Here is a 14715-nt window from a genome sequence, read left to right on the forward strand (position 1 = left end):
ACGAGTCTTAGATTTTCTTGCTATCAGTACTAATGTGTGAGGTTTTAACTGAACGTAAATTGTTTAGAATGTTTAATCAGCTGTGTTGTTAAGTCATAGATAATCAAGATGTCTTTTTTAGAGGTATTTTAGCATTTTTCTGCAGATGGCATTCAAACCTGTTCACATTCAGTAACCAACAGTACGGGGGATCTATGAACACCACATTATCATACATTTGTGTCATGCACAGCCTGTTTCCTGTTTGTTTTCACTGTCAGTCTTCTGTTTGTAAGTGTCAGGGTTAGCTTTTCTCCTGAACAATGTCCAGTACCTAAAGTCGGAGTTCTTAGTGCCACAAAGGTCACTCTCCTTTGTCTTAGCTAATTCACAATAACAACTAGTACTAATCATATGTTGAACCTGATCTGGAGCGGTTTATAATTAGAGTTTTAGTTTAAAATTGGCTTCAAGAGCCATATTTTTGCTTTGATAATGTCTCTGATTGGCATAAGAAGCACTCAGTTGATGAATTTTATGCAGAAGAGTCACATTTCTTTTGGTTAAAGGTTGACTACACTGCAAATTCCACCACCAACAAAAAACAAATACTTGACAGCACAGTAAATTTGACTGTGTAGTGATGTCATTTGCACAGAGGCACTTTTGTTGGCTTACTTTAAGAGACAAAGGACTTCTGATTGGCTGGTAGTTTGAGGTAAAGCATTTGATTGGCCAATAAGCTACCGTTGAGTGCTCACTCACTTGATGCTGAAACCCATAGGGAACATATATAAAAGCGTGTACTGTGGGAGTGCTCAGCAGATCCACGAGTAGGTCCATCACTTGAACCTTCAACAGCTGAAAAATCTTGTACGGTAAGTAGAGAAAAGATTGCTTACTTTGGTTTTACTGAAAAATGTGCTGTCAGTCTTAGAAACAGCAGATTTTAAGAAGGTGGGTAAATCGGATAGTAGCTGGCACCCACTGGTGTGATGTTGTTAGGATGTCTCTGGTTTGCTGCTGTTAATTTTGCTAACACGGAAAGCTGGTGGTATAGTTTCTGGGGGAACATGCAGTTACTAATAACTCTCCTGCTTTCCTCCGCAACTTCAAGGACTTCAAGCAGAAAGGCAGTGAGTGTGTGAGAGAGAAAGGGGATTCATACAGCTGTGGATGTATGGAATAGAGAAAATCTTGTGAGCATATGTGGAAAACCCTCCAAAACAAATCACAAAACCTTTTCCTGATCATATTTAATTACCTTGTTTTGTATTGTATGTGTCTTCCACAGTGAATAATGATAATGTTCAAGCTGTGGACGCTTTTTCTTGCTTATGCCTTGATCATTTGCCAGATGTATGTCTCAGAGGCAGCTCCAACTAGGTGAGAACTGTGTTATTATTCCTATGAAAATAAAATATTGACCTTTAAAAAGTACGATAATCATCTGTATTTACATACATTATTACATGTTGCAAGCTGAATGAAATATTGCTACTTTAGTGTACTCCAGTAAAAAAACAAACAAACAATCACTTCACATAGTTTTTGGTTTACTTTGTGCGCTATTGTATTTACGCTGGACAACACCTATAATTTATGAGCAAGTGCATTGGCAGAGCCTGAGAGATCAATGCACTGTACAGTAATTGAATGTGTATTTTCAGAACCAGTAAGGAATCCATGTCAGATGGAGTCACACTATCAAATGATGACGCCCAAAGGTTGCTCAGAGCTATGAAGGAGTTCATGCAGATAACTTCAGAGGACCAAGCCCAACAAACAGCTGATGGGAACAAGTATGACTCTTTTTAATCTATCTATCTATCTATCTATCTATCTATCTATCTGTCTGTCTGTCTGTCTGTCTGTCTGTCTGTCTGTCTGTCTGTCTGTCTGTCTGTCTGTCTGTCTGTCTGTCTGTCTGTCTGTCTGTCTGTCTGTCTGTCTATCTATCTATCTATCTATCTATCTATCTATCTATCTATCTGTCTGTCTGTCTGTCTGTCTGTCTGTCTGTCTGTCTGTCTGTCTATCTATCTATCTATCTATCTATCTATCTATCTATCTATCTATCTGTCTGTCTGTCTGTCTGTCTGTCTGTCTGTCTGTCTATCTATCTATCTATCTATCTATCATATTGTTACACTACACTTTTGGATAAGCCCAACAGCTCCAACTTTGTGTTTATTACTTAATAAGGTATAGAGTGAGATCTGTAAACATTTTCATTATCTGTTAATGCATGGACAGCAATTATTCATTCATCCATTCATTTCTTGAATGTTAAATGACATGCCTGGAACAGGAATAGGCCTGGAATAGGCGCAACACTGGAAAAGCATGATGTCATACATACAGGAACATGCATGATAGCCAGCCTTAGAGCAGATTATACCAATAGCATGAAAACATGCATAAGCTATTTTGGTTAATAAGATATCATTATATGCATTCAAAACCGTTAGCATGCCTTTGAAATATTAATTGAAGCTTTTCTGCTGGTGCATGACATTTCAGGAAAAAAAAAACCATATGTCTGCATGTAAATAGTAATAATTATCTGCATGTTACTGTAAGCCTGTTTTTGCATGTTTGTCTCCATCTCTAACAGCTTGGATAGACCCATGTCTAAGCGCTGCACAGGCTTAAGCACTTGTGTGCTGGGAAAACTCTCCCAGGATATTCACAAACTACAAACCCATCCTCGCACTGACGTGGGAGCAGAAACACCCGGCAAGAAGAGAAGTCTATTTGAGAAATATGAAAACTACAGCAACTCTTACAATTGAAGCTCTCAGCGCTAGCCCATTTATGTTACATTTATCTGAGTCAACATTTTCTTGCAGATATATACGTTTACATGTATAGGATTGTATGTATTGTATGACCACCTTAAAACAAAGGGACAAAAAAAGCTTAAAGAGCTTAATGGCAGTGCTTACACTAGTTTTAGACAGCAAACTGAAGATTTCATCACCTATAAAGTTGTAGTAATTCTACAAAAAAATTTTCTTATGTAAATTTTTTTCCTGGCATTTTTCTCTTATAATAAATTCATATTTTACTTCAAAGCAGTTTTTCAGTGCCTTTAATTTGGTGTTCACAATTCCAGACTGTATTGTTTGCTTAATGTCTGTCACATACGTTTCCAGTCTTATCTTGAATACCATAATTTGCTGTCTTGTTTCTATTCCTTACAAGCAATGCAACAGCACAAAAGCGGGCATGCAACACAGCCACCTGTGTAACCCACCGCCTAGCAGACTATTTGAGTCGGTCTGGGGGACTTGGATACAGCAACTTTGTTCCCACCAACGTTGGTGCCCAGGCTTTTGGCAGACGGAAGCGGTTCATCTCTGTGTGAGCACATTGCCAGATAAACGGTATGTAGTCACTGGATACAATCGACTGCAGGTAAAAGATGGATAAAGCTTGCTGATCTGAAAAATGAAGTCAATAAAAAGTTCTTTAAAATCTGCATTCTTTCTAATTGCAAGCAGGGTGCAACTCTTTTGACTCCACAAAAGATATACAGTATGCATTATAAAGTCTATGTTAAAAACATTCAGTTCACCCGATGTACCATCTGATTGGTTTAAGGTCTTACTTGCAGATACACGTCTGAAATTTGGGACTTCACTGACCAGTGAGAGGCTATGTCCGTCTTTACATGGACTCCATGCTCTGTACTTCTTTTACGGCTGAACTCATCGGAGATTGAGCTGAAAATAAAGTATAAGAGAGGGAGTATGTCTGTGAAGGTTCTCAGTCATCCAGGTCATCGTAGTCTAAGGAGCTTGGAAAGGAAGGCGTCTGGACCTCTTTGAGTTGCTTGAAGACGTTTCACCTCTCATCTGAGAAGCTTCTTCAATTAGAACTGAAGAAGCTTCTCGGATGAGAGGTGAAACGTCTTCAAGCAACTCAAAGAAGTCCAGACGCTTTTCTTTCCAAGCTCCTTAGACTAAGAGAGGGAGTAAACAAATTTAGTGTGTCAGAATAATCGTATTAAAACTCATTAATGTATTAATTCCTCCAGAAGATTAACTTTTGGTGTAATCTACTTCTGTAATCTAGTCATATTTTATTTTATTTTGCACTCTATTGTTAAAGTCTGATATAAAATCCTAAATTCACCGCAAAAATCTGGATCTTATACATCGTGTTGTGATTCACTGCAAGTTCAGAAAAGATAAACTTTTTTGTTTTGTCTTCTCTTTTTTTTTTTAGGACAAAGTGCCTCTTTCCTTGGGTGACATCAACTTCATCATCAATCCATTTACACACTTCATAAACACTGACTGATGTCTTGTTTTCAGGCTAACAAACATTTCCATAGTATTGATGATTAATCTGTGCTTAAAACCAGAGAAATAACTACAGTTACAGAAAGGTAACTCAATAGGATAAAATAGAGTGGATTTCTTTCTGTCTCAGCCTGTGGCTCAGCTGCGCTTCTATTTTGTGCTGATGTATCCATCTACATTAAAACCACCTTCACCTTCTTGTGGATTGCTGTAAAACACTTTAATTAAATTATCGTGAAAAATACAAATGTAAAATGCAGGAATAAATTGTATTTTAGCTACATTAGACTCTACTGTCTTACTGTGTTGTTGATCGACTCATGGACAAAGAAATGTACAAAGAAATGTTGATTTGTTTTTAAAAAGGTGCAATTTAAGTTGTATTAAAAATATGAAGTTGGTTTCTTTCGGAAGCTGCTCCCTGTGGTCGCCACAGCGAATGAATCTGCATGTTGAGAAAACGAAACTATGCTCTTGATTCTTAATTAAAGAGTAAGTATTGAATTATGAGTTATACATTATTATTTCATTTTATCTTGTCATGTGACACAAAAGCAAGCACAACACTTGTGTTATTTCTTTCCTGTTGGCGGTTCACATTTTATTCTGGTGAGAAATAACTTACATAACTACATTAGCATCATTTGCCAACCAATCAATTGCCTTTGAAAATGGCATCATCTGGCAAACGTCCACAATAAAACCGATTGGCCTTTCCTGATCATATAGATCTAATCCTCTGAGACTTCTGCCTTTTTCTTTTCAGACTTTAGCTGCAGCAACCTTTTAAAGTTTTAGTCTAATTGAGCTATATTACTAAATTCACAGATAAAGTTGTTGTAATATAATGACAGCGCTTTAAGAATAAGGAGATGTACTTTTAGTGAAGAGGGCGTTTCTGTCAGACCAAACCATCCAAAAAAAAAATTTATGCTTTTCCCTTAACAGTTAAACGGGTTGAGTAGGTCTAAGTGGAACGTTAGAAATTAAGTAAACATGCTTATAAAAATAAAGCTCTACATAAGTTGACAGACTTTGAGAAAAAAGAAAGAACTAGCTAACTGTGTGGCAATAAATTGCAGAAAAGCTTTTGTTTGTGTTGATACACACTGACTGGCCACCTCATTAGGCACACCTATTTAACCATTACTATCTAATCAGCCAAACACATGGTAGGGACTCAATCAATACATGTAGGCAAGTAGGCTTGGTCAAGATGACCTGCCAAAGTGGAAACTGAGCATTGAATGAGGAAAAAGTTGATTTAAGTTACTTTAAACAGAGTATGACTTTTGGTGCCAAATGGGCTGGTCTTAGTATTTAAGAAACTGAAACAGTGTACTGAAAAAGAGAACATATCCAGTGAGCAGTGGTTCTCTGGGTAAAAAGTCAGGAAAAAGAAATGACTGCTTCGAGCTGATAGCAAGGCAGTAGAATTCAGAAAACCACCAGTTGAAACCAAGATCTACAGAAAAGTATCAGCAAGAACCACAGTGACCATGTTCACTGAAAGCCTTCATTTTATATTATTTCACTTTCAATATGATAATTGTTACAAAAACCTTGAAGTTAACATGTGTAGTACACCCTATTACATATGTGCTTGCAGGAAATACTGTCTTAGAGGCCAAAAACACCTTGTCTTTAGCTCTACCTGAGCTCACCGTCTCTGTGTGTGTCTGTACATACTAGCCTTCTTGTAAACTGTGCCAGCGTCATCATCACTGCTGCTTTTGTGTTATCAGTCGGTTTGCTGAAAAAAATGGGAGTTGGGTAGGTTTATTGTTGTCAGACTTTTTATTCACATGCTACTCCTATCATCAAATTAATACTGGTCCACTGTTTTGAAGTCTTGGCTTTAAAATACGTGTTTATAAAAAAAAAACCCTCTTCTCTAGAATACACATTAAATTTGCTGTTAGCCAAATTTTGATTACTCATGCTGGTTTACTTGTGAGTTTTAATAGCATTAGCTAACATCTCGGCTAATGCTAACTGAATGCTCAGACAACATGACTGGTCAGGTGCAATGTTGATCCTTGACCTGGTATGAAGATATCAGAGCTGCCATCAGAGCCTATACTTATGAAGATGTTAGCATGATGCTACTGCTAAAGAATTAAGCTAGCTGCAGCAGGCTATGAAGTTTGGACCAAACTTCTGTTTGGTTTAGAGAAGTGTATTTTCCCCAGACAAAGTAAAAAAGTCTTAAGGTGAATATATATATATATATATATATATATATATATATAAGCTCAAGCTCAGCTAAGTTAACATATATAGTTCATGGCTCTGTAGAGTAAACATACACATTTTTCTCCCAAAAAGTGTGTATGTGAAAATGTAGGACATATAAACTTAAAGGAACGTTTTGGAACATTTTTCTTGACTCACATGTGCAAGTTTGACAAATACAGTATAACATCAATAAAGAATCAAAGTGAAGTTCTGTCCAGTTCAAGGCAACAGCTTCATAGTGCTTTGTGAAGCTGATATAAGGTGGCAATAATCTCCAGTAAATTAATGTGGCTAAACATTTATGTACTTCTCTTCAAAGATTTAAATTCATTTCTTCAACATAGCATGTGTATATAGACCCAAATTCCAGTTGTGCTATTCTGTGTCATGGTACTTGATGGGCAGGCTTTCATTAAAGAGTCGACTAGACAGCTGCAAGAGAAAAGAGTGCATTTTTGAGTCAATATCAATCCAACTTTGAAGGAAAACAGTAACAGTGAAGTGTAGATCTACTGAAAACAAACAAAAAAATTGACATGGAAAATTGTAAATGTTTAACAAGAAGTAAAAAAAATAGTGTTTTAACTACTGGTGTTAGCTGTTTTTTTCTTATACATAATTCAATCAAAACTAAATAAAACAGAAATATTGAACTACTAAATCAATTTTAGCAGTAAATAAAACTCACAAAAAATAAACAAAAAGCAAATACCAATATATGCAATTTGAGTATAATAAAAAAATACACATACATATGGTTATAAAACAAACAAAAGCACATATTTTAATATTTATAGCTTGACAATGTGCATAAGTGGATCCATATATAATTTTCTACTAACTTGTGGCAACATCAAATATACTGTTGAGTTCTACTGTAAACTTAAATAACACAAATGTGGCTTCATGGATCTGGTGTAAATATTGATTTACCATCATTTGACCCAGTTTTAGGTGAACAGGGCTTTCGATTAATATATAATGTTCCTTGTTATAAAGGCTATCATAAACATAAAGATGTGGGGTTAGGCATGGGCCAAAAACCCAGTTTCCTGAATTCTGGAAGGACAGTGAAGTCTTCAAATGCTCAGGGCCGCTGCTGATTGGTCAGATGCAATAATGTTACTATTTGTCATGTAACCTGATCGTTTTTTTTATTGGCTGAGATAAATCTATGTGGTACCACAACCTCACAGAGAGGGATGGGGAGGCCAGTTTTAATGTCCTTGAAGTTACCAAATTCCTTACCCAATAAAGAGTAGAATACATAAAAAAAATTAGAACTATTCTATGGCGGTTGGTGGTACATGTTGATATGCATTCTTGTAAAGGAAGTTCAACATTGCCAGGCTCTCTTAATTGGTTTGACAAAACCTGAAACCTTGTTAAGCACACTTATCAACTTTTCTGTTAACCCAGGCTTTCTACTTCAGCCTGTGTGCATGCTTATGCAAAAAAGGGGGCGTTTGACAGTCATTTCTTCTTTCTTCTGCATAGAATTGATCTATTGAACCCTGCCTGCTTCAGTCAGACGTTATAAGGGAGCGGCTGATAGAGATCTATAAAGATTACAAAAAAATTTGTAGTTGCAAAATGCAACAGTGATGCTGTAAATAAGAGAGTAATGCTACGGATAGTGGTGTTAATCTTATGAATTCATGATCATCACAAGCCACTGTGCATAATGTATTTATATTTTACCCCTGAGTGCGCTCTCTGCTGCTGTTTATTTTTAACGCGACAGCTCTACGTTAGAGCTCCGTAACTTTAAAATGGATGCAATTTACAACATTACAGGTTACTTAGTGTGTTCATTTTTGACTCTGTCCCATAGCTTACTAAAGGATTTGGGCACCTCAACAGTTTTTCACCACATCAAAGTGAAATTAATTTTATTGATGGAATATTCTTGGTGATTAAATAGCCTAAAAATGTAGTCGATCAATTTTCTGATCTGTGTTTCTAGCAGTTGCAATTCCAGCGCTGTGAAACAGACTTAGCAGCAGATTAGAGCCAGTCATAAAAAAAACAAACACTTGTACACTTCCTGCTTTTTCTTTATGGTAAATTATCTAAACTTGGAAAAAAATTATAGGACCATAAAAATTAGCCTAACCACATTAATATAAAAAGTGAGCTCACATACTTTTATAAAAAAAAGAAAGTAATGCTTTAATAATGTGGCATGAAGCGCAAATTATTATGGATAGAGACAGCTTGAAAGGTCTTCTGACATAGAAACACCTGGATTAAATGATGCAGATCATTATGTCAATGTGGAGTACACACTGAGAGAATTACACAAGAGGAGGATCTAGGAACTAAATATCAATTCACCTTTATCACTAGAGTGCTGCCCCATTGATATGAGCTTCAGTGAATGTCTTTCTCTGTAGCGTTGCTATGTTTGTCAAATCATCGTTGTCATGTTCAAAACAATAACAAAGCAAAAAAAATCATAAAAACAGAAACTCCCAAAAGCATGACTTGCTAAAAGCGGTATCTTGCTAAGTATTCTCAGTTTATCTCTCGCCGGCAAATATTGATTTCAAATTATGACACTCTTACATAATTGTTTACAAGATAGTGAAAATGTTTTCTGTCTTGTCAAGATATGAGTGTACTTTGTATGTTCTGATGTCAGGCTAAGGTTGTGATAGTGCAAGGCTAGTAGGAAGGTGACTTGCTCTGAACTTGGTTTCGCTTGCCCACATTTAACGATGATGTTTGCTCTTTCTTTGTTGGTATACGACTAGTGGCCGGTATGGTTGGAGCCGGGGCATGGATTACTGTGTCTTACTGTACCAGGATGATGCAAAGAAAACACTCCCAAAAAACAGTGCTTTGAATATCAAATATTGCCCTTTGGTTGTATAAGAGAATCCATGTAAAAAATATGCACAATATAGACGGATATATATGCGTGTGTATATCGCTATATCTAGAAAACAAACCGAAAACAAAATAAAGCCAATCCCTAAGCTTTTTCTATGGGAGAGGGTGGGACTGTGCCTCATGTACAGTAGGCATTGATTGGATAATTAACTCATTGGGTTTTTCTACTCGTTTGTTTTTGCTAAACCAAAACATAGGGTCAGTAATTTTTGGTGGATAAGTGTTATTTAAAAAAATGAAAGTGTTTTTTTCATTTAAATAGATCAGAATGACTAAAGTTTTAGCCACTTGAGCAACCTTGACAAAAAATCTTATTGTCTCACCATTAGCTCTGTTTCTGCAGCCCTTTGTTCCAGAGTAAGAAGCATGATGTTGATTCATCATTTACTTGTGTCCTCCTTCGAGGCTAAATTTAGCCATTTTGTAATTATTAGTGACAAACTCAATAAATCTGACTTTTGCTCTTTTAGTCACATTTGTCTGAGATTAGGCCCTTGACTTTTACGGTTACTGTGTTGTAGCAGTAGTTAGTCTGTCCTTTTACTTCATAATGAAGGATATCCCCTGGAACCTGCTGTTCCAGACCTAACAGCACCCTAGAGTACTGCCACATTTCTCAAGCGTTCTTGTGTAACAGACCCTTAACTTCATGGCTGCTAGTCTTGGCTAATTGACATGTTTGTTGTACAAGTTGTTTGACTTCTTGATTCTAGTGTCTCTTTTGGGAGAATGTGCTTTTCTAAACTTGGAATATCAACAACAGGAGATTATTATGTGAATATACAGTGGTGTACAGAGACACTAATATGCACCGTGTATGCTGTCTGGTTCTGAACATTGTGAAATTCTAACTGGGTGTTATACAAAATGGAGAAAAGGTGGGTAACTCAGCTGAATGAAACTCAACCTAATCTAAGTGTTACTCACTGTTGTCTATCTGCAATCCATATTAAATGTATTTATCAACATTAAAATAAATATTAATAGTGGAAAATGCGTGTTTATGGAGAATAGCTGACAAAATGTGTGCACATGTTTTTTCCCTCCTTGTCTAAATATATTCTGGCATCATGTCAAGGTATAACATTAAAATACAAATGTTGAACTGCTAACATAATGTTAGGCCTGGATATGTGGTGTTTGCTGATTGTGTAGAGTATATATGAACAACTCACTACTCAGTGTTAATAATGGGATCATTTATAGCCAGCCAAGTCAATATCATTCAGCTGGAGACTTGATACATACTTCTTACTGGGAAAAAAGTACTAGGCCACCAAAACATTACACGTAAAGGAGCTGTTTGGCCTTGGAAATCTGTGCCATTAAACTCCTGCTTCAACATTTTTGTCCATCCATCCATCCATTCTCTTCCACTCATCCTTATCAGGGTTGTGATGGGGCTGGGCCTGTCCCAACTGCCATTGGGTGAGAGGCGGGTTCACCCTGGTAAGGTTGGCAATCTGATAGAGGGCTAATGTGCTGATATTTTCAGAGATTTGGAGCACTGGTGACTTTTGTGCACTGCACCACAACAACTATGCTCATAAATTCTATCTTGCTTAATGAGAAGTTTCTTATTTAGAACAACCAACGCTTTCACAAATATTGTTTGCTGTGCTATATGGACATCCTTCTTCTTTTTCTGGATGGCTTCTTCAGGATAGGCAAGAAAACTTGTAGTCATAGCCCCACCATGACGAAAAAAGTACTGCCATGTTTTCAGAATTTTGTAATCGAAGATGTCTAAATCAGAGGTTTTGGTTAAAAACCCTAGTATCGAAGAAGCAGGAAACCATAATGTTTAAAAAAAAGAAAGAAAGAAAGAAAGAAAGAAAGAAAGAAAGAATTAACATAATATACATAGAAGAGGAGAATTTCAGAATTTCTACATTTATAGAACCATAAATCTGAACATGACCTTTCTTACATTTAGAGTTCTCCCCTGAGCATTTATGAATCATACATATCTTGGTTGATTAGACAGAGGAGAGTTGGTCTACTCATAAATGTGAGTGGCCATGTGTAAACTCCCAATCAAAGCTAATGAGGGAGATGAGGGTGGGTGTGCGAGTTGGTTCAAAGTCTCAGTGGAGCTGAGATGCCACAACTTTTGAGCATCTGGGGACAAGCATCTGCCACGTTTGTCTCAACACCATCTGGATACAAAACTGGCACTCAGTTTTAATGCTGAAACAGTCACATATTTTCTTGTGTGTGCCAGCCAGTTGTTAGGTATACAGAACTGTTACTGATATTTGTTGGTTGATGGAATTATGAAAGTGTAAACACATTAAAGTATCATGAGACTTCTGATTGACAATGGCTGTATTTTTCAGCATGACAATGATCCAAGACACACTGCCAAAGCATGAAGTAAAAGGATACCTGGACAGAAAAACACAGTGTAAGATTATCAATCATGGATTGGCCACCCCACAGCCCAGACCTCAACATTATTGAAGCAATGTGAGATCATTCTGACAGAGAACTGAACAAAAAGCAGCCAACATCCAAAGAAGAGCTTTGAATGTCCTTCAAGAAGCCTGGAGAACTATTCCTGAAAACGGGTTAAAGAAATTACAATAACACTTTCCTAAGAGACTTCAGGCTGTGTTGATAAAAGTGGTCACACCAATTATTGACATTCAAGCTCAGCAGAATTTTGAAAACTATTTCTTGTTTGCACATGTTCCAATAAACTGCTGCACCAATTCCCATTTTCATAGGGGGTTGCTCAAGACTATGAAAATGTGCCTTAACATTACTGTAACAATGGTTGATAGTAGGCACACTTAAACCAGATCCTCATTGAAGTTGAAGTTACAGCTTGTCTTTAACGAAGCACAATTTGTCCTATATGTAAAAAAAAAAAAAATCACTGATTTCACCACCTATCATATTCTTTTAGCAACTTTCCTTTGAAAGCACAGATTTGAATTGAACTGGCTAAGCAGTCACCAGTTTTTACTCTGCAAGGATAATATTCAAGGATGATCTTTTTCTCTCGCTGCAGGCTCGCCTCTTACTGTGTGTACTCTGTTCAGTGAGTGGTTGAGAGAAAATACAGAAAGCATCTGTGAATGTGTTGTTCTTGTACTTTGCACTCATATGAAGGCTTGGACTTCTGTGAAGGAAAGAAAATAGTGAGAAAATGATATACAGGACAGCTCTAGCACCTCGGCTCTTCAAGGGCTGTGTTGTGTTGACACATAATTTGCATACTCTGCCCTACTTTGCTGTGAGCAATTACACTTGACAGAAAATGTCTTTAGATTAGCAGTATTGCTATGTACTGGTCTAAATTGGCTGTAGGTGTGAATAGACACGTGTGTTAAGCTGGTGATTAACTAGTGACCAGGACGGGGTGTACATTAGATTTCGCCTCATTGATAGCTGTGATAGGCTCCAACTGGAATAACATAAGTGGAAGATAATGTAAAGATGATTGGATGGTATCACCGTATTTCTGTACTGGTTTTTAGAAAAACTTATGCTATAGTTTTTAATACTGTCAGAAAACCGCATTAACAGTATTGCCAGTCTTTTGCCAAAGTGAAATACAATGTTGTATTGAGGTCAAGTATTATAGTCCACATGCATGAAAACACCAGTCTGCTGTATCGGCAGCGAAATCCTTTCTGCTGTGTTGTGTCTTTGAAGCAACAACTAGAGGTTTCCCTAGTGACTAAATAGTCATTTTTACAAATAAATAACTGAATAAGCAATGAAGTAGTCTAAACTAAAACACTATAAGTGTGTATAATCTTAGCCTTAGTAGCACTGGCCTTCTTTCCTTATAGGTTATTGTCAACATGATTATAATTAATGTGGTTTTTACAGTGATCAGATCATCATACCATACCATACCACCATACCAGTTTACTCTGACATATCAATACTGAATATGATCCAATAGGAACAGTTCGTTTCTTATCTATGTTTTTTTATTTATAAACCTTTCTAGTAGTGTCCAGCCATCACTCACACTGCATCAGGATATTTGCGGACGTTGAGACGTTTCTTAACATTATGTTTTGTGAAACTCACTAGGATTATTGTCCTGGTTAAAAATTTAAAATTCTTGTGATGTATTTTGGCAGTGGAGGAATCAACCAGATTTGCCCTGGCTTCTAACTATATAGTTGCTGGAATACAGCTGCCGCCTACTGTAGTTAGAACTAGACATTATGACATGGCTAAACTTTTAAAAATGTTTTAATTTTCTTGCCACATATTTGTATTTATACATTTAGAAATGTAGCAAATTTAATAGATCTTTTAAAATTGTTCTTTTCTTGATTGTTATATCTTTCCATTGACTGATAAGCGGTCAGGGTTTAATTTGAGGCACATAGTTTAACAGGCACATTTTCCACATGGATCACTGCATATCAAAATACACATGGCAACAAAAATCAGAGGGAAAAACACTGTCTCCTTCTCTTTGCAGTACAATGCCACCATGTGGCTCAAAATGTGTGTTGGTGCATCCAAAGGGCTTCACAACAATGGAGATGGCTGCTGTAATGTACATTTAGGATTATTGATGCAGAATGATATTTTTGAGAGGTTTAGCTGCCAGGACCAAACCTCACATGTTTGATTTCCAATTTATTTTTAAAAATGCAGAACAATACTAATCCAGCCAAATAATCTGATAACCTATGTGCAAAAGTTTTAATCTTTACTCATGTTACGTTCCCCTGAGGGGTCTAGGCAAGGAGGGGGACGTAACAAAAGTGACCGGGTCAGAAAAAGGAGTCAAGGAGGCAAAAGGGTTAAATTAAAGAGTTTTATTAAAGTTTCAATTTATACTAACTAAAAGAGACGGACAAGCCGCTATCACCATTTAAGAAAACAAACAAAACTCAGGCGTTGGTCAATAAAGTAAAACGTAAGCCAAAAAGAAAGAGCAGCTCACTAGCTGAAAACCACCAAAAACACAGCTTACTAGCTGAAAACACAACAACAGCTCACAAGCTGTAACCACACTACTGGCACTCTGGCCCAGAGCTCACCTTTCCCTGGGCTTAAATCTCCTTGATTACTGACGAGAGTCAGCTGCACAAAAGGGAAAGGTGGCACCTCAGGCAGAAGAGGTAGTGTGACACGCCCACACAGGCACCTTCAGGAGGAGAGAGGCCCTGCTAGGGCCGTAACACTCAATTTGATTAAAATGCTTCGATTCTTCTCTGTTCAAGTCAAGATATTTCACATGCAAACACAACACAGGAGTAACGCAGTCAAATGGCATTGGTCAGGACAAATAATAATTAGACATACTGCAATT

General features: G+C 36.9%; 1 protein-coding gene across 2 annotated transcripts; it reads left to right on the forward strand.

Annotated features, from left to right (window-relative positions):
* The first annotated feature begins 769 nt into the window (after positions 1 to 769).
* calca (calcitonin/calcitonin-related polypeptide, alpha) lies at positions 770 to 4799 on the forward strand. Of its 2 annotated transcripts, XM_085451216.1 has the most exons (5): positions 770 to 857; positions 1274 to 1365; positions 1650 to 1781; positions 3187 to 3368; positions 4213 to 4799. In XM_085451216.1, exons 2-4 carry the CDS (start codon positions 1280 to 1282, stop codon positions 3347 to 3349), a joined length of 381 nt encoding a protein of 126 aa, XP_085307342.1. In that variant the 5' UTR covers positions 770 to 857; positions 1274 to 1279; the 3' UTR covers positions 3350 to 3368; positions 4213 to 4799. The 2 variants fall into 2 exon arrangements, with proteins under 2 accessions (XP_085307342.1, XP_085307265.1); XM_085451139.1 differs by lacking the exons at positions 3187 to 3368; positions 4213 to 4799 and adding an exon at positions 2597 to 3069.
* Positions 4800 to 14715: the final 9916 nt, after the last annotated feature.

Source organism: Copadichromis virginalis, linkage group LG1 (genome assembly GCF_057382275.1).
Source record: "Copadichromis virginalis isolate Kocher_CV1m ecotype Utaka linkage group LG1, C_Virginalis_male_GT1.1, whole genome shotgun sequence".
Lineage (NCBI taxonomy): Eukaryota > Metazoa > Chordata > Actinopteri > Cichliformes > Cichlidae > Copadichromis > Copadichromis virginalis.

What these genes read in the sequence shown, in the direction of transcription:
- calca (XM_085451139.1), top strand. Translation starts at nt 1,280, where the DNA reads ATGATAATGTTCAAGCTGTGGACGCTTTTTCTTGCTTATGCCTTGATC. An exon ending in TCAGAGGCAGCTCCAACTAG is followed by an intron (nt 1,366 to 1,649) that starts GTGAGAACTGTG and finishes GTGTATTTTCAG; the next exon opens with AACCAGTAAGGAATCCATGT. An exon ending in CAAACAGCTGATGGGAACAA is followed by an intron (nt 1,782 to 2,596) that starts GTATGACTCTTT and finishes CATCTCTAACAG; the next exon opens with CTTGGATAGACCCATGTCTA.